The 23,482-nt window shown below is 53.4% G+C and overlaps 1 protein-coding gene across 2 annotated transcripts in view; it reads right to left on the reverse strand.

Annotated features, from left to right (window-relative positions):
- Nucleotides 1–23,482, reverse strand: part of FAM179A (family with sequence similarity 179, member A) — a 72,225-nt gene that overhangs the window by 35,819 nt on the left and 12,924 nt on the right. For both annotated transcript variants that reach the window (XM_011956285.1, XM_011956284.1), the window contains exons 2-8: nt 22,865–23,002; nt 19,513–19,623; nt 17,541–17,828; nt 14,233–14,444; nt 13,287–13,477; nt 4,916–4,962; nt 1,863–2,029 (exon numbers count right to left, since the gene is read on the reverse strand). In XM_011956285.1, the coding sequence (XP_011811675.1) occupies nt 1,863–2,029; nt 4,916–4,962; nt 13,287–13,477; nt 14,233–14,444; nt 17,541–17,828; nt 19,513–19,623; nt 22,865–22,892 (1,044 nt within the window). In that variant the 5' untranslated portion in view covers nt 22,893–23,002. The remainder of the gene's footprint in view (nt 1–1,862; nt 2,030–4,915; nt 4,963–13,286; nt 13,478–14,232; nt 14,445–17,540; nt 17,829–19,512; nt 19,624–22,864; nt 23,003–23,482) is intronic.

Genomic DNA, 23,482 nt, shown 5'->3' on the forward strand with positions numbered 1-23,482 from the left:
CACATCCACAGAACGTTCTAACTTCCATTTCTCTGAGGCTCATGCCAGCTGCTGCACAGGAAGAGTCTGCAGCTAGCCTCACACTGGAAGCAGGAAGAGTGGTTAGGAGGCAGCTGAACATCCAGTTAAGAGGTGGCGGGGCTTGGACGGCGATGGGGGGTGGTGGGGTGGGCAGATTCTGAACATGCTTCTAGGGTGTAGCTCACTCTCTTCACTGATATATGAGGTGCAGGGCAAGAGAGGAAGAGAGGAGCCAAGGATGCCCACGATGGTTGACCTGAGCCACCGGAAGGCTGGAGATGAGTGGGTCCCCTGGGGAGATAGGAGGTTTTGTGAGGTGAGCGTTCAAGGGTTGAGTTTTAGACACAATCAGTTGGAAGTATAATTAGGCACTTAAGCAGAGATATTGAGTAGCAGCTAAATATGTTAGTCTGGAGGTCAAGGGAAGGTCTAGGCTGGCGAGGGAAGTGTGGGAGTCCTCAGCATAGAGATGGTACTTAATGTCTGGACTGGATGAGGATCTAGCGGGTCAGTATAAATAGACGAGAGGGCTCAGCCAGAGGGCTGAGCGCTGGGGGAGTTCCAACATCCAGAGGCCGGGGAGATGAGGAGGCGGCAGCCAAGAAGGGCTGGAAAGGAGCTGCCTTTCATGTAGTCAGGACCAAAAAAGAGCCACCCCTCACCCCTATCTCTGGCTGGAGAATTCAAGGATGAGACACAAGTCATGTCAAAAGCTGTGATGGAGTCAAAGTAGACAAGGACTAACCGTGGCTACATTTGGGAAGATGAAGGTCATTGGCAACTCCAACGTGGGCAGTTTCAGTGGGGAGTGTGGACTAATGCCTGTTAAGCGTGGACTCAGGAGAGAAAAGAGACGCAGCAATCATTTTGTCTTGGTTTTGTTTTGCTTTCTTAAAATAAGAGAGGTAACAGAGAGCTAATACGCTGATAGCAATGATCCCATTTCAACGAGAATATCGTTGATGCCAGAGAGGGAACAAGTGTTGGAACTGAAGGATTAGCTGGATTGAGCAGAACAACAGGAGAGGGTGGTGAGCCAATGGGATGCTTGAAATTGAGACCATGGTGGGGGGACACACTTTAGAATGCCAGGGCCTACGATGTGGCCACGGGAGGGAGCGCAGAAGCGGGGTGGAGATGAGCTCATTTCGCTGCACTGAATGTTTGTGTTTCATGTTCTATGGTCCTCTACGGTGGGAGGGCTGTGGTGATGACTTACACAGCCACCCAGTCTCCTATCCCAGGAGGCCTTCAAGATATGCTTCTTGACCTGGAATGTTCTCTGTTTCAAAGAATGAGCACAGGCTCCTCACTACAGTGACTCCCCAAGCTTCACTAAATTCGTTCAAGCCAGGGAAATGACCACCTTCCAAGGCCACCTGAGAAGTGTGAGGTATTCGCCAGTCCGTGGAGCACAGCCCGTGGCTGATCAGACCTGAGTCAGCTGCCTCTCATTTGCTATGTTGGGTGTTAGTTCAAACCACGCAGCCAAGTTCACCTAAGGCTTCCTGCTCTCTCCCCCACATCTAGCTTCCTCCTGAGCCCTGTGCAACCTCTCTGTCCTCCTTCCTTCCTCCCTCCTACCCCTCAGCAACCCTCTGTAGTCTTCCCTGCACCTAGTTCCCCACCCCACTTCCAGCCCGTATCCTTTCTCTTCCTTTCTTCAACCCCCACCCCAACCCCGTCTGCAGGTTCTGGCCTTTAGTACTTGGGTGGCTGCCTCAGATTCTCCTTGCTCTGCTCTGTGGCTGGTCCCACTCTTGAATTCTTCAGATGCTTGCCTTCATGCAGCCTGTGGTCCACTCCAGCCCCACTTCCTCCTCGTCCCGCTCCCCAGGTACCTTGGTGCTGATCTCCTTCTGGTCCTCTTCTTTCAGCAAAGGGCAGGCTTCTTCGGCATGGTCAAAGGAGAAGGCAGTCAGCATGGGAGCAGACTGAGAAAAAGGCAGGGCAGGCTTCTTGGCAGCGGCAGGCCTGTCTCTGATGGGTGAGGCCAAAGGTTTTGGCTCTGAGGGGTTGAGAACGGGGTGGAGCTGAAACACCTAGGTCCCTCCTGAGCTCACTGACCCTGTGGCTGGCTCAACTCTACTGCTAAGCCCCGCACCCTCAATTCTTCCTCGATGGAGCAAGACCTGAGTTAGGTTTACTGTACAGGGCAGCACTGGCAGGCACGGGGTGGACTACCTGTGGACCAGCATCACCCTCCATTCGTTCATTCACTGCACACTTTATTCCAAGATAGGTGCGGGAGTGGGGAGGCTGGGCGGGAAACAGGGCCAGATGTGTTATCCAGGAGATGTAAGACATTTCCTGAGAATATAAGTGTATCTGTCCTGGGAGGTTTGTACAGCAGGAAAAGAAAAAACAAAATGGGCCCACTAATGCTTTCATAGGACCGTGGGCTTGCCTGAAAGCATGACACAGCAGGAAAGGGCAGAGTTGCCAGGACCAGAGAACTAACACTAGTCCAGTCTCATTTCACAGATGGAAAAGCTGAGAGCCGGTGTGATGGTTAATAGGTGCCGTCCGGATTGGATGCCTACATAGCTAGTAAAGTATTGTTTCTGGGTGTGTCTGTGAAGGCGTTGCCAGAGGAGATGGACATTTGAGCCAGTGGACTGGGAGAGGAGGACCCACCCTCAATGTGGGTGGGCACCATCCAATCAGCTGCCAGCTACCATCACAGCTAGAACGAAGCAGATGGAAGAAGGTGGGATCACCTTGCTTGCCGGGTCTTCTGGCTGCCTGCTTTCTCCCCTGCTGGACGCTTCCTTCTACTCCTCCTGCCCTTGGACATCAGACTCCAGGTTCTTTGGCCTTTGGACTCTGGGACTTGCACCAGTGGCACGCCAGGGGCTCCCGGACCTTTGCTCACAGACTGAAGGCTGCCCTGTTGGCGTCCCTGGTTTGAGGCTTTCGAACTTTGACTGAGCCACTACCAGCCTCTCTCTTCTCCAGCTTGCAGACGGCCTCTTGTGGGACTTCACCTTGTAATCGTGTGAGCCAATTCTCCCTAATAAACTCCCTTATATAGAGACATATATCTTACTAGTTCCATCCCTCTGGAGAACCCTACTACAGCCAGTAACCTTCGAATGCTCTTGGGATGGATAAAATACCCATTCACTTCCACTTGATGGCATCAAATCCACAGTATTGCTTTGTCATTCATATTTTCCCCATCAGCAGATTTTAAAGGTACATTTCTTATTATGAAGGCAGGGCTCAAACAGGTGCATTCGTTTTCTGCCGCTCACAGTGTTTTGAGCTCACCATCCTTGGTGAACCTGCAAGTCAGGGGTCTGCTGAGATGGGGCCACCAGCTGAGGCTGCCTGAGGCTGGAAAAGACATCTTACATCTGGGGCCCCTGTGGAGCTCCCAGGTCACCCGGGTCCTCTGCCCAGCCCGTGTCTTCTGCAAAGGATTCCTCTGCTTGGTGCAGGGAGAAGGATCAAGGGCCAAGGGGGAAAGAGGGGCTTTGAAGCTTCATCTGCCCAGAGGTAAGAGGCAGGGCAGAGGGCACATGTGGTAGGCACCATCTGGCCAGGGCAAGGACTGCAGGAATGCCACAGATGTGGGGAAGCCCGCAGCTTCAGACAAGACCCTGTGAGCCCCTCCCATGTACTAGGCATGTTGCACATAGAGGGCAGTGTCAGCCCAGCTGTGTCAGCCCAGCTGCCAGCCAGAGGGCAGAGAGCCCTTTAAGGACTTAGTACTTTTTATGTCATTTCTTCACCTGTACCCCAAAGGTATGCCCTGGAAAGCCTTGTCTGAGCAGCCTGCCCCTGCCACGGGCCCCTGGTGACCTGGTTCTCAAACAGCAAGCTGGAGAGCCGGGGGAGGAAGTGGTTACTGACTGGGGTCTCCTGGCCCAGCCCCCACACCAGCATCCTTTGGGTTAGCTCTTAAGGTCACTCAGGGTGCCAGTGCATTTCGCCACAGACTGCCTGAGCTCACCCTGCTGCAGCCTGGCCCGGGAGCCGGGGAGAAGCAGCTGCTGCAGAGGTTTCTGTGCCAGGCCCAGCTTTGTGTCTTGATCCCAGGGCCTCTTAGGCAACAGCCACCCCTCTTCCCCAAACTGCCCCACCAGCTGAGCTGATTAGCAGAGTGACCTGCCAGGAAGCTGGCCCTGGGGAGGCCACGCCTCCTGCCGGGCAGCAGAGTGGCTGTCTCCAAATCTTCCCTACCATGGCCTGGGCTCGGGGTGTGCTGCTCCCCAACCCTGCAGCAGAGGCTCAGCTTCCATCCACCAGTCCCACCTCCCCATAGAGTTCAATCCAGGAAGTATCCTTCCTCCCTCTTGAAAGGCCTTGCCCTGTCCCCTCTCCTCGCCTCAATCCTGTGCTGGCCCTATTCCCTGACAGCTAAAACTCCTGGGGCTGGTTGGCTGAGGTTTGTGGACTCTGGTTTAACTTCTCATTCTCTAGGTGAGGAATACTCTCTCTACTTGCTTAACACACTGCAAGGGGCAGCTGCTTGATGTGTCAAGACCCCAGCTTTGGAGCCATGGGAACTTGACTGCAAGCCTGACAGGCCTCAGCGACCAGGGAGAACATCCTGCTCACAGAGCCTTCGTGTGCCAGCTCGTCTGTCACACACGGCAAGCATCATCTCTCTTATCGAGGCAGTGGCAAGCTGCACAAACTGGTGTACGTCAACACACCTGATGTACCAGGGCAGGTGCCAATAAATGTCACTTCTCTTCCACACCTCGCCTGGGCCTGCTGCCACCCTCCAGTTAGACCTCCGGTGACTTCAGCTTCCTGCTATGAAATGAAGGGCCCAGACACAAGAGCTGTCAGATCTCGTCTGGCCCTAATTCTGTTTCCATGACCCAGCCCAGGAATACAGAGAGTCAAATAACAAAGGGAGGTGTGCATGGAAAATACGTACCCACAGATGCAAGGGTCTTCTCCCGAGGCCCACTCTCCCGAGCCAATCTTAAAAGAATGGGGGAGAGAAAAGCATCACGAGGGACGGCCAGCCAGAGACACTGATGGGGGAGCCCAGGGTGGCTCCAGGATGGGGCAATGGCCAAGACGGGGGACAGAGGGGAGGGCACTGTTATCTCTGCAGAGGCTCTTGGCCCGGGATTCAAGCTGCAGGAGGTACAGCTCCCTCTGCAAACATAAGGGCAGACTGACCACCAGGCCAGGTTCAGCCCCATTTCCTGGCAGTGCAGCTCACCCATTGCCCAGGAGGCCAACACCCACACGGAAACTGCTGGCTTAAAGGAAGCCTCCACCCTCCCGCTGCGCTGCTTGGGCCTATGGAACTGACAGCAGCTGCAGCAGACAAGGGTAAACTGCCTCTCAGCTCAGAGAGCACTGAGCTCAAGTTCTCCAAGCTGCCCCAACCCCGAGAGAGCTCAGTGACCCCTAAATAGTCCACTCCTCATGATTGTAATCCCTATCCCCCCATCTCCCATCCCCCAGGGACTGGGGGGGTTGACCCCCTTTGCTGTAACAGGAAGTCACCACTGTTTTGTACCAGAAGTTCAATCCCAATTACCCACAGGAAGGGAAAACAGTGGCATCCCTGGCATTGGTTTTAATTGTAATTTCTTAAGTTGGAAGCACCATTTACTTATTCAACAGGTATTTAGTGAAGACCTACTATGTGTCAAGCACCATTCTAGACACTGGGAATGGAGCATCAATAAGACATGACACTCCCTGCCCTCCGGGAGCTCAAGTTCCCATGGAGACTAGCCCTGCAGCATCCCACATGGCTTTCCCTTCTCAGCGAACATCAGGACCCACTAGGGGGATGACGGAGTAACAAGCCACAGCAACAGGACAGGAACATAACATCCCATGCTCTGGCCTCAGAGGATCACAGTCCAGGCCGGGCTGGAGGAGGGGCGGTAGGACAGCCCACCTCAGTGCCTGCCTGAATCCAGGGGAACCCTGATCCTTGGGGACTGTGGAGGTCAGGGGACCCTGGGTCCATGGGAGGAGCAGAGCTTCAGTCTGGGCCTAGATCAGCCGGGATTCACCATTGCTCCCAGGGCCAGGCCCAGCCTCTTGGGTGTGGACCCACAGGGAGGGATTGTGTGGGCTGGAGATAGTAACTGGGGAGCCACCCCCCTAAGCCTTTGCCATTGTAACCCACCACTGCCCAATCACTGCCCAACGGCACTAAGAGGATTGGAGGCAGGTGGGGAAGGGAAGTGGAGCGTCAAAGTCTACACGGTTGCCCTTGGCTTCTATGAGCTCACGGAGGTCCCAGGCTGCCTGAGGTGAGCACAGAATGCCAAAAACCCTGATGCCGCCCACTTCTCTGAGGGCCAGCTTCATCCTCCTCACACGTCTGCTTTGCCCCTGGGGCCCTGAGCAGCAGCCTGGCCCCCACCTCCCGACGCCCCAAGTGCGCCTCCCTCCACACCGCCCCCCCACACACACACACACATACACACCTGCTCTGAGCAGGAATTTGGCCTCAGAGGACTTGGCTCAGCTTCTCTCAAGCTGTGGACCTTGGGGGAGCCTCTTGCCCTCCTCTTCTCTAGAGACTCCTCAGCAGAAAGGACTGAGGCCAAGACAGGCCACACCGATCAGGGACCCTGCCTTCCTGCACGTGGCAGCCCCACCCCACCCTCTGTGAACCTCACAGAAAACCCACCACCGCTCGGGCTCCTCCTCAGGCCCCAATGACATGGGCGGGGCAGGGGCAGCAAAGCCCTGTTTCCAGCAAGAGCCCCTCCCTGCTCCAGCCCAAACGTCTAAGTGTGTCCGAGAGTGGCCTCAGCACTGTCGCCAGCACCTGCCTCTTCTCCTATCCCCTGTCTCTGGGAAGGGTGCTGGTATCTGTCCAGCCAGGAACCCAGGCGTGGTCTCAGCTCCCCCGTCTCCAGCCCACATTCAGCCGGTGGCTTAGCTCTACCATTCATCCCACCCCACCCCCACCTCTGCATCCTCACCCCACACAGTCCCTGCCTCTGCCCTGTTCAGGCATCCTTGGCCTTCTCCCTGGATTCCAGCAGCAGCCCCACCTCCATCTACACGGTCCATGCCACTCTGAGGTTGCCAACGTGGCCTTTCTAAGTCACCGCAGATGCCACGTTCACACCCGAAAGCCTTTGGTGGCACCTCCTCACAGGAGGATGAAGCTCCCCCACCTCTCAGTTGGCACACAGGCCCTTCACCCCCACCCCGCAGGCTGTCACTCAAGGATGCAGGGGCTCACTCCTCCTTCCGTCTCTCCCTCTTCCACCTCCATCTCCATCTCACAAGTGTGCGCTCACCCTTTCCTCAGAAGTCTGCCTGGCATGATTCAGATCTCTTTCTCCTGGGTCACCAACGGAACAGGCAGCCTTCGCCTACACACCCAGCTCTCTGAACTTCACCTTGATGACTTCCTGAGAGGTATCTCTCATGAGCTCCTGGAGCGCACAGATTATGGCCTATTTGGCTTTGAGTTCATGGCACCTGGCACATAGTAGGTGCTTAACAGCTTTTAGGTGAGTAAATGGACAGACAGATGAGTGAAATGGTGATAGAGACTCCATCCCCTCCATTGACTAGAGAGCCCCACATTTTCAACAAAGAGAAATCCGTGTCACAACCAGACAGGAAAGGACAGATATTTATTATGGAACTAATCCACGCCAGGTACCAACCCTGGCCCCATGGAAGCCACAGAGGTTTTTGACATATGGCCCCTGCCCTGTGGCGCTCCAAGTTAAAGAACAGAATGAGGTTTAAATAAAGTAGGCTGGGCCAGGTGAGGTGGCTCACACCTGTAATCCTGGCACTTTGGGAGGCCGAGGTGGGCAAATGACCTGAGGTCAGGAGTTTGAGACCAGCCTGGCCAACATGGTGAAACCCCATCTCTACTAAAAATACAAAAATTACCCAGGCCTGGTGGTGCATGCCTGTAATCCCAGCCATTCAGGAGGCTGAGGCAGAAGAATCATTAGAACCAGGGAGGCAGAGGTTACAATGAGCAGAGATCAAGCCTCTGCACTCCAGCCTGGGTAACAGAACGAGACTCCATCTCAAAAAAAAGAAAAAAATTTTTTAAATTGGCCAGGTGTGGTGGCTCACGCCTGTAATCCCAGCACTTTGGGAGGCCAAGGTGGGCAGATCACCTAAGGTCAGGAGTTCAAGACCAGCCTGACCAATATGATGAAACTGCATCTCTACTAAAATTACAAAATTCAGCCAGGCATGGTGGCATGCTCCTGTAGTCCCAGCTACTCAGGAGGTTGAGACAGAAGAATTGCTTGAACCCAGGAGGCGGAGGTTGCAGTGAGCCGAGATTGTGCCACTGCACTCCAGCCTGGGCGACAGAGTGAGACTCCATCTCAAAAAATAATAATAATAAATAAAATAAACAAAATAAATTTAATTGAGATTTGCTTATTCTGTTTAATGGAAGGGAGGGGCTGAGGCAGTCCCTGGGCTGGATGCCTGCGGACAATGCAGAGAAGGCCACTTCCCCTCCTTGCCGCCCTTTAAAGGGAGAGTAGGTAGACGTGTAACAGTGGAGACGGAATGAATGGGTGGGGAAAGGGGTGAGAGGCTGTTGGGGTTGCAGATATGGATGAGGGGAAGCACCATACCCCCTCATAAATGGACGGATGGATGAGTGAAATGGTAATAGATCCTCAGGGTCTGGAGGGGTAGGAAGGTCCCGCAGAGCAGCACTGGGGGGCAGCGGGGAGGAACTGTGGGATCGTGGGCTGGATGGACCGTGAATGTCAGGCCAAGGAGACTCAGCATGATGCGCTTGGGTCCTTGACACAAAGGACCCTGCATTCGTTCAATCAGGAATGTCAATACAGGCAAGGTGCATGGAAGGGGTGTGCAAGGCGGCGGGGGAAGCAGGAAAATGAAAGATGGGGATGGAGAGCACACGGCTGCAAGGAGACAGGTTAGGCACCATTAGCGGAGATCAAGAAGGAAGCGAAAGTGCGATCCAAGAGGGAAAGGCAGGGGCAAGACGGGGTGGAGCTTTCATGGCTGTTAAGAAAGACTTGAGGGGCTATGGAAATGTGTCGGGAGCAGGAGGCACTAGGAGCAAGGGTCGAAGATGATGCTGAGACTTGAAGGCCAAGGAGAAGGTCTGCACCTTGACAGCAATGAGGAGGTCTTGGGAGCAGGTGGTTTGGGGAAACACGAGGTGGTCCTTGTTGCCATGATGGCGGTACAGCCTCCCTGTCTCTTCCTCTGGTGCTGGATCACATCAGCCAGGAGAAACTGGAGATGCTCAACAGAAAGATGGAAACACGTAGCCTGAACTGTGGATGGTTCCAGGGCTACAGCAGGAGATGTGAACTCACCCACATCCCACCATCTGGAAGACTTGGGCACACATAAGGGCCCCAGGAGAAAACAGGAGATGGGGGAGGAAAGGCCACAGATCTGGGGCCAGCGAGTCATAAGAGGCACAGACAAGGCTGCTCCGAGGAGAGGAAGAGGCCAGTGTCTGAGTAAGAAAGGGGAGGACGTGTCCAATGGTGAGAAGGCAGAGGTCAGTGGAGCAAGCCACTGCCTGAGGAGGCTGATGGTGAAAACTGAATAGAGAACACGAATCCAGGAGCAGGTCCATGGACGGGTCCCCATATCCCACAGGGTCGAAGAAAGACATGAACATGTGTGTGCACAGAGGGAAGGCACCAGGGAGACAGAGGGAATGAGGAAGTGTGAGAAAAATGGAAGACTCCGTCATCAGGCACCAAGAAACAGGAGGGAAGCAGTCACAGCAGGAACTGGATTGTGACTGCACTAAAGGAGCCTGGCCCATAGGCCCTGAGCACACGCACACACACTCGACGCACATGCACTCACACATACTCATACACACACACACACATACATATGCACTCACACACACACGCACTCACACGCACTCACACGCACTCACACGCATGCACACACATGCACTCACACACGCACACACATGCACTCACACTCACAGACTGACCCCACACATGCACTCACATACACATCACTCTCACACACATGCACTCTCACATGCACTCACACACACGCACTCACACACGCAGGCACACACATGCACTCACATACACATGCACACACACGCACTCGCACACGCACACATGCACTCACAACATACATATGCACACACATGCACTCACACATGCACGCACACACATGTACTCACACATGGACTCACACATGCATGCACACATGCACTCACACACATACACATGCACACACATGCACTCACACATACACGCACACACACATGCACTCACACATATACATGCACACACATGCACTCACACACACACACAGGCCCACACATGCACTCACACATGCACACATGTACTCACACACACAGGCACACACAACACACACACACATGCACACACACTGGGTGGGGTAGCTGCACACACACACTTGCACACACTGGGTGGGGTAGCTGCACACACACACATGCACACACTCTACACATGCACTCACACACACGGTCTCACACACACGCACACATACCCCCACACACAATGCACACACATACATATGCACACACACTCCACACACATGCACTCACAACACACTCTCACACACACATGCACACACCCCAGACACATGCACACACACATGCACTCACATACACCCATATACTCATGCACATATATGCACTCACATACATGCATATACTCATGCACACACATGCACTCACAAGACACATGCATCACCCATGCACTCACACACATGCACACACAATGCACACTCACACACGTGCACTCAGACGCACACATGCACACACATGCACTCACATACACACATGTGCACATATACATGCACACACGCACTCACAAGACACATGCATCACCCACACACACGCACACACATGCACTCACATGCACAAACACGCGCTCACACACGTGCTCACACACATGCACTCACGCACTCACACATGCACTCACAAGATACATACACTCACACACATGCACTCACACATGCACTCACGCATACACATGCACACACATGCACTCGCACACGTGCACAATGCACTCACGCGCTCACGCGCTCACACACGCAACGCATGCATTCACACATACATTCCACACATGGACTCATGCACACACATGCACTCACATGCACACACACGCGCTCACACACGTGCTCACACACATGCACTCACGCACTCACACATGCACTCACAAGATACATACACTCACACACATGCACTCACACATATACATGCACACACATGCACTCACAAGACACATGCATCACCCATGCACTCACACACATGCACACACAATGCACACTCACACACGTGCACTCAGACGCACACATGCACACACATGCACTCACATACACACATGTGCACATATACATGCACACACGCACTCACAAGACACATGCATCACCCACACACACATGCACACACATGCACTCACATGCACACACACGCGCTCACACACGTGCTCACACACATGCACTCACGCACTCACACATGCACTCACAAGATACATACACTCACACACATGCACTCACACATGCACTCACGCATACACATGCACACACATGCACTCGCACACGTGCACAATGCACTCACGCGCTCACGCGCTCACACACGCAACGCATGCATTCACACATACACTCCACACATGGACTCATGCACACACATGCACTCACATGCACTCACACACACGCATACTCTCACACACATACACATACACTCCACACACGTGCACACACATACACTCCACACACTTCAAACACATGTAGTCACACACACATGCACACACACATGCACACATGCAGTCACATACACGCATGCTGTCACACAATACACACACGAACTCACGCATGTGCATGCTCTCACACATACACATGCACACACATGCACTCCACATACATGCACCCACAAACACACATGCGCTCTCACACACACATGCACACACTCTACACATGCACTCACACACACGGTCTCACACACACGCACACATACCCCCACACACAATGCACACACATACATATGCACACACACTCCACACACATGCACTCACAACACACACACACATGCACACACCCCAGACACATGCACACATACATGCACTCACATACACATGCACTCACACGCACATACACATACACACACTCACATGCACACATACACACTCCACACAGATGCACTCACACACATACACATACATGCACACACATACTCCACACATGCACTCACATACTCTTGCACTCATGCACAAACACACTCAGACACGTACACTCACACACATGCATGCATTCACACACACATAGACACACACACTCTTGCACTCACATACATGCATGCACTCACGTACATGCACACATACACACTCATACACACACACACACATGCAGGCACTTATACAGGCATACACACACAAAGACACACTCACTCTCACATACATGCTCTGACATCACTCTGGACTGACCACGGGGATGTTGCTGGACATCTAGAGCACTGTCTGTCTCAACAAGCCATAACCCGATTTATACCAACACAAAGATCCTCTTCCCCACTTGTTTGTGGGATATGAAGACCCCTTTTCAGTCCAAAAGTTTGTGGACTGTCCCCCATCCACACAATACTGGTTGTATTTTTAGTATCCATCAATTAAGAAAATATTTAATTACAAAGAGCTGCCATTAACTATCTCATGCTTTAAAATAATTCGTGTTTTATTCATGGCCGGGCGCGGTGGCTCACACCTGTAATCCCAGCACTTTGGGAGGCCGAGGAGGGCAGATCACCTGAGGTCAGGTGTTTTGAGACCAGCCTGGCCAACATGCTGAAACCTGTCTCTACTAAAAATACAAAAATTAGCTGGGCATGGTGGCGGGTGCCTGTAATCCCAGCTACTCAGGAGGCTGAGGCAGGAGAATCGCTTGAACCCGGGAGGAGGAGGTTGCAGTGAGCTGAGATCACGCCACTGCACTCCAGCCTGGGCGACACAGCGAGACTCTGTCTCAGACTTACATATATATGATAAAATAATTAGTGTTTATTCACTTCTCCAGCAACCTTATCCACTAAGGCACTGGGAGAAAACAGAGGCTGGAGACATTGTCCGTGATGCCATTGACCCAGCCTGCCAGAGCCGAGAGGCAGAGAAGCCCCGGCAACCATGCGGTGACCTCCCTAGGTCTGTGGCTCATGGGTGGAGCACCCGGCCCTTTCCCTGCCTGGTGCCCCAAGAACTCAACCCCATGGAGGGTTGGCCATGAGGAGCCCCAGTGGATCTCAGGGGGACAGAGGGAGAGAAGTCAGCAAGGAAGGCTTGACTTAGAGTTCTTACCGTATGTGTGGGGCCCTCAGGCCTGTGAGGACTCCCTGGCCTGGAGGTAATGGGCTGGGAAGGGAGCCAGGCACACATGAGGGAGTCGCTGCAACCAGCCTGGCCTTTGGGATGGGTGGGATCACGATGCCCCCCAGGGACTTCTGCATCTTCTCGTCACAGCAGTGCAGGTATTGCCTGGAGATCTGTGCCTGGGAACAAGAGGCGGGACAGGGGTCTGGCCTATGGAAACAGCCCACGGTGAACGCTCACCTCCCAGGCGCCTCACACAGTGTGGAGCCTGCTGTCTCTTTTTAGCCACATCACCCTAGGACCCCCAGGAGGCTGACTGCTTCCTTCCCACTCCTGGTGAGGAGACTGGCAAGCCATTCTGTGACTATTATTATTTGTTTTTCTGTTCTCATTTCAGAAAAATCCTAGAACATCAGAACTGGAAGGACCTTCGAACACATCTGGTATAAACCTCTTTTTTCACAGATGTGCAAACTTGGGCCCAAAGAGGGGTGTGACTTGCCCAAGGTCACACAGCCAGTGAGGAGCAGAGCAGAAACCAAGGCCCAAACGTGAGTCCTAGCCCAGCATTCTTTGCCATACTCTTGCTTAAAATGGAGAGGGCCAGAAAGCAGGAGGCATTCTGGAACATGCAGACTAGAGAAGGCCTAGGGGACCACCAGTTCTAGGACAAAGGTCATGCAGCCTCTGGCACAGCCACCCAGAGCCCCCAGGCCAGCTATGGAGGTTTGGGATGCTGTGAGAGGTGTGAGAGGTTGTGAAATCAGAGCCTTGAGCCTCTCCCAGTGCTGTCCCTATCCTCACTGCAGACCTCGAGACACCTCCAGGGATGCTCAGGGCATGGGGTCAGGGGTTGGTGGAGGCTAGAAAGAAAGGCAGGAGGAAGGGGGACAAGAAGCTGAGGACCAGACTCCCAGCAGTCGAACTGCCTTACCTCCTGAACACCGGGTCTCAACTCGTGAGGACCCGGAGTGCTCCCCGGCAGGTCCAGACCCTTCTCTTTGACTCCACTGGCCTCGGGGGTGGTGGGGATGCTCTGGATGGGAGGCATCAGCCTGGGCACCCTCGGCAGCCTCTGAGAGGTGGCTCGGGGGATGGTGCTCCACAGGGGAACTCCTTGGGGGCCTCCCCCTGGATTCAGAGAGGCTGTACAGGGATGGGGGTGGGAAATCAGTTAGTCCCAGAAGACCAGGGAGTGGAGGGGGGATTCAGACCCCAGCAACAGGGCCTTCTGCCCTGGGAAGGACTGGGATGGCGAGGAGACAGGCCAGACCTGCCCCCAGCCCCACCACTGATAGACTGAGCAAACAGCCACTCTGAGCATCTGTGCCATTCCAGAAAGTGCCAATCCAAGTTACCTGTTTAGGATTCAGAGGCAGCATGGGAAGGAAGGGAAATAAAAGCAGTGCCAGATCAGGAGGAAACATGGCAGGTCCTGGCCGCGGGTAGAAGCTATGTGGCCTCGGGCAAGCCACTGTCTCTCTGAACCCCATTATGCTTCTGTGAAATGGGGTGATTCAATGACACCACTTGTATAAGATGCCAGGCGAGTACGTGGCACATGACAGGGGCTGATAAATTACTTCTGCTCCCCCTTCCTTTTCGGCTAGTGATGTGGGGGCGTAGCTGTTTTGACACAGCTAACATAGTCTAAGACAGGCCGCCACACTTCCAGCTCCTTTCTGAATGTTTCAGGTGCTCAATAGACATCTCCAGCGCCCTGTGCCCCACCCCACCTCACCCAGCAGCCATGCCTCTGGCAAAGGCACAGGGCAAGAAACACTGGGGTGGGCCAAGAGCTCAGGGTTATCTTTGCAAATATTGGTGATGAGGAATAAAAAAAAAAAAAGACTAGCATTTTAACTTTTGTTCTGGCCTCATCAAAACCACTGCATCAAAACAGTCAAGTCAGGCCAGGTGCAATGGCTCACATCTGTAATCCCATGCACTTTGGGAGGCTGAGGCGGGAGGATCACTTGAGGTCCGAAGTTCGAGACCAGCCTGGCCAACATGGTGAAATCCCATCACTACTAAAAATACAAAAATTAGCCAGTGTGGTGGCACACGCCTATAGTCCCAGCTACTTGGGAGGCCGAGGCAGGATAATCACTTGAACCTGGGAGGCGGAGGTTGCAGTGAGCCGAGATGGCACTACTGCACTCCAGACTGGGCAACAGAGCGAGACTCTGTCTCAGAAAAAAAACAAAAAACAAAGATTAGCTAGGCCTAGTGGTGGTTGTCTGTAATCCTAGCAACTCGGGAGACTGAGGCAGGAGAATCGCTTGAACCTGGAGGTTGCAGTGAGCCAAAATCGCACCACTGCACTCCAGCCTGGGCGACAGAGCAAGACTCTGTCCCAGAAAAACAAAAACAAAAAATAAACCAGCCGAGTCAAAATATCTTCTGTTCCTGCACACTTGCTCCCCTCCTGGCTTCTGGAGCTGGTTCTGTTCTGTCTTGGAGCACTGTTGTGTTGTGGTTAGCCTGTGGGGTGATGAAAAGATGGAGAAGAAGGACTGTGGTCAAGTGGAGACCATGTCACTTGTCGGGCCACCTTGGGCCCCAGCTGGGTGAGGGTACAGAGGAGTCAACTCAGCCTCAATGCAGGGGCCAGAGCAGCCCCAACCCTGCTCGGGGGCCAGAGATCCTCGGCCCTCCATGCTTGCTGAGGGAGCTGATAAGTCTACAGGTCACTGCCCATCAGAACATTAGGTAGAACAACTCCATTCCTTTTTTCCCTACACTGGAACTTTATAAAAAATAAACGAAATGACTAGAAAAAGGCTTCAAACCCCTAAAGGAGAGAGTTGTTGGTGTGGCAGCTCTAGAAGGTGCACCTTCTGCAAGTTCTAAGGAAGCTTCTCGGGTACTCCAAACCCACCTGCTGCCTCCATGATATCCAGCCAGGACCATTCCTCCCAGGGGCTCCCTGGCATCCTCCTGGGCTCCCTAGGAGCTGGACATACCCCACAACTCCAGGGAGAGGCTCAGCAGGGGGAGTAGTCTGCACAGGGGAGGGGAAGAACAGCCAATGACAACCCCAGGCTTGACGGCAGCAACCACCTGCCTCTTGAGAGCACTTCCCCCTTCTTCCTAAGACCTCAAGACTTCTTATTCCTCTTGTTACCCAAGAGTTCATTCAGCTAAAAAGAACCCATATGATTCGCCCAGAAGAGGAGAGAAAGAAGGAAAATAGTAACAACGTATTAAGTTCTTCCCATCTGCCAGGTGTTGAGAATTCTGTGTACAAGTTTTCACTAAACCCCTACAGTAACACAGAAGTATTATTGATAGTGTCCCCATTCCACAGAGGAGGAAATTGAGGCCTGAAAAGTTACCGACTTGCCCAATGCCCCAGAGCCAGTGAGTATAGGGACTAAGATTTGACTTTGCTTGTCCACCACCCAGATGAGAAAGAGTATAAAGCGCCTGCTGTTGAATCCCTTGTTCATCTGCTCAACAAATGTTTCTTGAGAGCCTCCGAGGTGCCAAGCGACTGTGCCTCACACGGAGATCTCGGTCACTGCCCTCTTGGAGCAGACAATTACATGCAAGAGTCAGGTTTTAAACAGTCACTAAAGTAAAGATATAAATGCAAATCATGAAAAGAACTGAAGGAAACAAATGATAGGGCATTAGTGGAGAGCATCCTAAGGGGCAAATTCACATTGGGGAGTCAAGGAGGCCTCTCTGAGGAGGGCTTTGAAGCCAACAAGAGAGGCTGGATGGGGATTTTCGGAGTGGGAAATGGAGGAGGGGTGGGGCAGGAGCAGCGGCTCTAAACCTCAGGCAGGAAATAGCCTACAAGCCCCAGGCCCTGGACAGCAGAGACCAAAGGCAGAGAGTGACACAGTTGGTATGAGGCCAGGGCCAGAGGGTCTTGTGCATAAGGGAACATTTGGGATCTTAGTCTAAGCACATCGAAAACCCACTGGCTGGTTTTGAGCATAGTGGTGGAAATGGGAAGAACATTTGTTTAAAAGGATCCTTCTGGAGCAAGACTAGAAGGCGCAAGGGTGGGAATGAAGAGGTCAGTCGGGAAGCACTGCAGAGCCCAGGAGGGAGGTTCAGCTCCAAGGAGGTCACTGAGATCACAGAGAGGGTACCTGGCGTGTGCCCACCGATCACCCCCAGGGAATCCCAGCATGCCACCTGGAAGCCCGCTGACCCTCACAGCCCTGGTGGCCTGGGGGCCTGACCTGGAAGTGGGTGGGTGAGGGGTGGGCAAGGGCCAGTGCTCACCTTGGGAAGACGCTGCCAAGCCCTCTGAGAGCCTCCTTTTCTTGAGCTTGTCCTTAATCTGGGTGGTGTCCCTGGCCACGCTATTGGCCTCTGACTCCAGAGAAGGGAGGAGCACCAGAGGCTGGGCCCCCAAAGACAAGGCCCCGAGGTTCCTGGGGCGACCATTCCTCTCCTGCCAGCCCTTGGAAGGGGTGTCCAGCTTGAGGCTACCCAGCTCTCCATGTCCACTCAGGAGCTGTGACGGTTCCTCATTGCACAGTAGGGTGTTTGGCTCAGGCTGGAGGGAACCTGAGGGGGACAGAGGTGTGAATGGCTTGGCACGCAGTACCCAGGGTGGCAACAGGCACCAGCAAGCTCCTTGACATTGCTTCCTTTGAACAGGCAGCCACTTGCCTGGTGAGACCCAGTCATCTAATGTTTCAGTCACTCCTGGGGGCGAGTCATTCATTCAACAGTGTCTCTGAAGCACCTAGTCTTCACAAGACCCACACCACGAGGTGCTCAGAACAAAAGGGGGAATCCACATGCGGTCCTATCGCAGCACAGACAAGAGGCCATGAATCATAGGGAAGGTCATCTGCCCAGGGACCACCATCCACCAATCTCCAGGGTCCACCATCTACCAATCTCCAGGATCCACCATCCACCAATCTCCAGGGTCCACCATCTACCAATCTCCAGGACCACCAATCTCCAGGGTCCACCATCCACCCATCTCTAGGGACCACCATCCACCAATCTCCAGGATCCACCATCCACCAATCTCCAGGGTCCACCATCTACCAATCTCCAGGATCCACCATCCACCAATCTCCAGGGTCCACCATCCACCCATCTCTAGGGACCACCATCCACCAATCTCCAGAGACCACCACCCACCCATCTCCAGGGTCCACCACCCACCAATCTCCAGGGACCACCATCCACCAATCTCCAGGGACCACCACCCACCAATCTCCAGACACCACCATCCACCAATCTCCAGGATCCACCATCCACCAATCTCCAGGGTCCACCATCCACCAATCTCCAGGGTCCACCATCCACCCATCTCCAGGGACCACCATCCACCCATCTCCAGAGACCACCACCCACCAATCTCCAGAGACCACCACCCACCAATCTCCAGGGTCCACCACCCACCAATCTCCAGGATCCACCATCCACCAATCTCCAGGGACCACCATCCACCAATCTCCAGGACCCACCATCCACCAATCTCCAGGATCTACCATCCACCAATCTCCAGGGGCCACCATCCACCCATCTCCAGGGACCACCATCCACCCATCTCCAGGGACCACCACCCACCAATCTCCAGGATCCACCATCCACCAATCTCCAGGGTCCAACAAAGTCATCAGATCCCTGAGCGCTGACCTATGCTGAGCACAGGCTGCAAGCAGGAGCTCAGGAGTCTCAGAGCAAATCACCCCCACCCCCGGCAGACACACCAGATGGGAGAGAAACAAAATGCTCAGCACATTTAGAGGAGGAAAGAGGCTCTAGAAGACCTTCAGGAAGTGGTGCTTTTCACCTGGGCCCTGGGGGAGCCCTGGTGCAGAAAGGGGCAGGGAAAGCATTCAGACAGGCGGGCTCTGGAAAGCTCGGCCACACCCCAGCCCCGTCAGAGACCCAGCCCCCAGATGCTGGACAAATGGCAGAGACGCTGAGTGGACATCTTGAGAGGTGCCTCCTCCCCATTGCCACCCTGGGTGCTGAGTACACTCCCAGGTCCAGGCGCATGCAGAGCCCTGCTCCCTATTCCTGCTGGTCCCCCTCTGCACACCTCCAACCTCTGAGGCACCGGGTTGAAAAGAACCTGCCTTTGAAAGAATCAAAGGGCATTTTCAGCAGGAGCCACAGGAAAATGACACCTGCTGGTAGCTTGAGAACACAGCCAGCATCTACCACACTCCCCGCTCCAGCATGAGGCCAGGGGCCCTGACCAGGCGGGGTCTTCCCATCTCACCTTCTCCATGAGGCAGACTGGAATTGATGCTTCCAGGTGGGAGTACCCGGGGCCCAGCACTGGTCTGAGGGATGCTCCCGCAGTACTCGGCCACTGGGGCCAGGACCTTGGCTGGAGACAGAAGCACAGGAGAGCAGCACCTGAGAGTCCTCCAAGGCCAAGACTGGGAGCAAACCAAGAACACCCGGCCATAACCCTGAGCACTCCACCCCCCAGTGTCCCCGCCCAAAAACCTAAGGCATGTGGCAGCCCCACCCACAACACCAGAGCCTGGCAGGGTCAGGCAGGGTGCCTGTGATCTCCACCAAATCCCTCCAACCCCACTTACCCCAGCCTCTCAGCCTGGCTGCCTCCTCCTTCCTCGTACCCTGGCTTTGCTCCAAACCCCACTCCATCTTTTCATCTCCTTCATGGGCACCACTCTTCCATCACCCAACATCACTGACCCCTGGAGTGCCCATATCCAACCTCTGTCCACCAGCTGCTCCCCCCAAGCCACTTCCTCACTGACACGCCCTGCAGATAATCCCCTACCCTATGGCTTCCACCCTGACCAATCCCACCCGTTGCAGAGCAGAGCGTCAGATGACTTTGCCAACTCCCTTTTGGAAGTCCCCAGGCACCTCATCAGCATGTCCTACACTGATCTTCCCTCTTCTCTCCTAACCTCCCTCGGCTCAGCAAAAGGCACCCTCTATCCCCGACACAGGCATTTGTGAACGCTCCCTGTGCAGGGAGACAGTAGCAGGCAAGGCTGACTCAGCCCTCAGTGAGATTTGAAGTCTGGCGGGGAAGACAATGATTAACAAGCAATGACAGTGTGGGGCCTGGGAGCCCAGCCAGAGATGGGGACAGAAAAAGCTTCCCAGAGGGCAGGACCACTGAGCTGAGACCATACAGAGAGCAGGAGTCAGGAAAGAGGAGGGGAAGCTCAGCTAAGGCATGCGCTCCTTTAAGAAGCCTTCCATTTTTTGCCAGTTTTTAAAGAAGATTCTCTGTTTTTTGTTACTGAGTTGTTTGAGTTCCTTATATATTCTGGTTATTAATCCTTTGTTGGATGGATAGTTTGCAAATATTTTCTCCCATTCTTCACTCTATTGACTGTTTCCTTGGAGGTACAGAAGCTTTTTAGCTTGATGGAATTCCATTTGTCTATTTTGTTTTTGTTGCCTGTGCTTTTGAGGTCACTGCTGGGTAAATATCCAACAGAAAGTAAATCAGTACATTGAAGAGCTATCTGCACTCTCATGTTTATTGCAGCATTATTCACAATAGCCAAGATATGGAATCAACCTAAGTGTCCATCAACAGATGAATGGATAAAGAAAATGTGGCACATATACACAATGGGATATTATCAGGCCATAAAAAAAGAATAAAATCTTGTCACTTGCAGCAACATGGATGGAACTGGAGGTCATTATCTTTTTTTTTTTAAATGGAGTCTCAGTGGTGCGATCTTGGCTCACTGCAACTTCCACCTTCTGGGTTCAAGTGATTCTCCTGCCTCAGCTCCCCCGAGTAGCTGGGATTACAGGCGCCTGCCACCACACCTGGCTAATTTTTTGTATTTTCGTAGAGACAGGGTTTCACCATGTTGACCAGGCTGGTCTTAAACTCCTGATCTCATGCAATCTGCCCACCTCTGCCTCCCAAAGTGCTAGGATTACAGACGTGAGCCACCATGCCCAGCCTGGAGGTCATTATCTTAAGTGAAGTAAGCCAGGCACAGAGAGACAAACTCTACTTGTTTTCATTCATATATGGGAGCTAAAAAAGTCAATCTCACAGAGGCAGAGAAGAGAATGGTGGTTACCAGAGGCTGAGAAGAGAAGGGGGTGGAATGAAAAGAAGTTGGTTAATGGGTACAAAAATACAGTTAGAAGGAATAAGAGCTATTGTTTGATAGTACAGTAGGGTGACTATAGCTCGTAATAATGTATTGTATAATTCAAAACAGCTAGAACTGGAATGTTCCCAACATCAAGAAATGGCCAATGGTTGAGGTGATGGAAATCCCAGTTACCCTAATTTGATCATTGCACCTTGAATGCCTGTATCCAAATACCACATGTACACCCAGAAAATCTGTACAACTATTATGTGTCAGTATTTTTAAGAGAGAAAGAGAAACCCCCTCTCCTGTGTTCCCTCAGCCCCAGGCACACCCCCGTTACTCTCTCTTCCCCACAGCTCTCTCTGCTCCTGCCCTGCAGCTTCCCTAGGAACAGGCACTGTGTCTTACTCATCTCTGTAGTACTGTACCTGCTGCTAAGCAGGCAATTCACAAACGTGGGTCCCACACCTTCCCGGCTCAGTCCTTCCCAAACATACCTCAGGACCATCCATGGGGCCCTAACTCACCGCCTGGAGAAGCCACCATGCAGGTGGCTTCCACCCCCAGGCTGAAAGACTCCTAGTCTGGGACTCAGGAGACTGGGTTCCCACTTTTTGCCACCTGTGTGACCTTGAGGAAATACGCTAACTTCTCCGAGTCTCTATTCCCACATCAGTAAAGCAAAGGAGTTGACCGCACTAAAGGTTCATACAACATCTTTATCCTATTTCTAGATTTGTAGATTTTTCTTTCTAAGATCTTAGCACCTCCCACTTCCCCACTGGAATCTACGTTCAGGTGGGATCTGATTTAGCAATAAAGTAAGCAGGTGTTTTCTGATTCCTATGTCGAAGCCCCCGGGAGCTCTGCCATGTGCATCATGCGCTGTCTCCTGAACCGCAGCTCTGGCCATCCTGCTGCTCTGTCTTCCTTCCAAATGGCCATCTGGCCCCTGCTCCAGCCCCTGCAGGATGAAGCAGCTCTGCACCTTGCTAGCACCCATTTCATCTGGGGCAGGACCAATCCTCTCACTTTCCAGGGGAAACTGAGGCTCACCCAGCCGGCTCCCGAAAGCAGAGCCAGGCCTCGAGGCCCGTCTCCTGATGCTAACTGGCCACACACTGCTCCCACTACTCCACCCAGATGGCAAAGGAAATAGAGTCATTCACTCTCCCTGAGGCCCCGGCCCACATCCCCTGCCCATCCACATACCCTTGACCACAGAACAGAATTAGCCCCTCAAGGAACTAGCCACCCTGCTGCAGAGAGTGGAGGCAAAGCTCAGGCCAAGGCTCTAGAACACTCCAAGCACTCCTAGGCCAGGGAGCCACCCAGAGAGCCAGCTGAGCAGCAGCACGTGGGTTACTGGCCAGGGCTGGAAAGGCACGGCCACCAGGCTGCATCTCCCAGCAGCCTTCATCCCCACGTCTCCCTTGTTCTGGCCTCTGGGAGTGTCCAAGGCAGGTCCCCTAGCCCAGAAAGCACCAGCCGCAGGCCTCCTGTGGTGCCCCTTACCTTTGGGGAAATCATCACGGGTGCCCATGTCCTGGGTGGAGAAGGTGCCTGCAAGGTTGCCCAGAGGCAGCAGCTATTTCTGGGTGGTGAGTATAGTCCTTGGGGGTCTGGAGGGCTCTGACCTGTAACATCTGGGACCTAAGGATAAGAAGAGAAAGGAGAAGTCAGTAAAAGCAAATTAACACTTCTAAACTACTTCACAGAAAGCAGGTCAGGAGCTAAAGCATTATTGTCATGAAGAAATCGGCCACTAAACTGAAGGATGCCATTTTTCTGACACTGGACTCACAAATGTTTCAGTTCCCAAGTGCGAGGCCCCTGGTTTTGGGAAGAGTTCGTTATGAAGAGTGTCAACAAAACGCATCAACCTGCCGTCCCTTGTCACTCAGACATGGACACACCTTTAGGGTCGTGGGGAAAGATGATTTTTTTTCAAGGTAGTGTCTGACACTTTGTTTCTCCGGCAGTTTCTGTTTGCTTCCGACGCCCCTCAGTCTGCCAGCTGCCCTGAAAGCCCATGGCAACGCTGGCCTGTGTGACCGCTCATCCCACAGGTGTTGGCGGGGCCTCTTGGACACCGGCTCTCCAGTCTCTCTCGGGATGTGTGGTTACGACCTC

This window comes from Colobus angolensis, unplaced genomic scaffold (assembly GCF_000951035.1).
Source record: "Colobus angolensis palliatus isolate OR3802 unplaced genomic scaffold, Cang.pa_1.0 Scaffold413, whole genome shotgun sequence".
NCBI lineage: Eukaryota > Metazoa > Chordata > Mammalia > Primates > Cercopithecidae > Colobus > Colobus angolensis.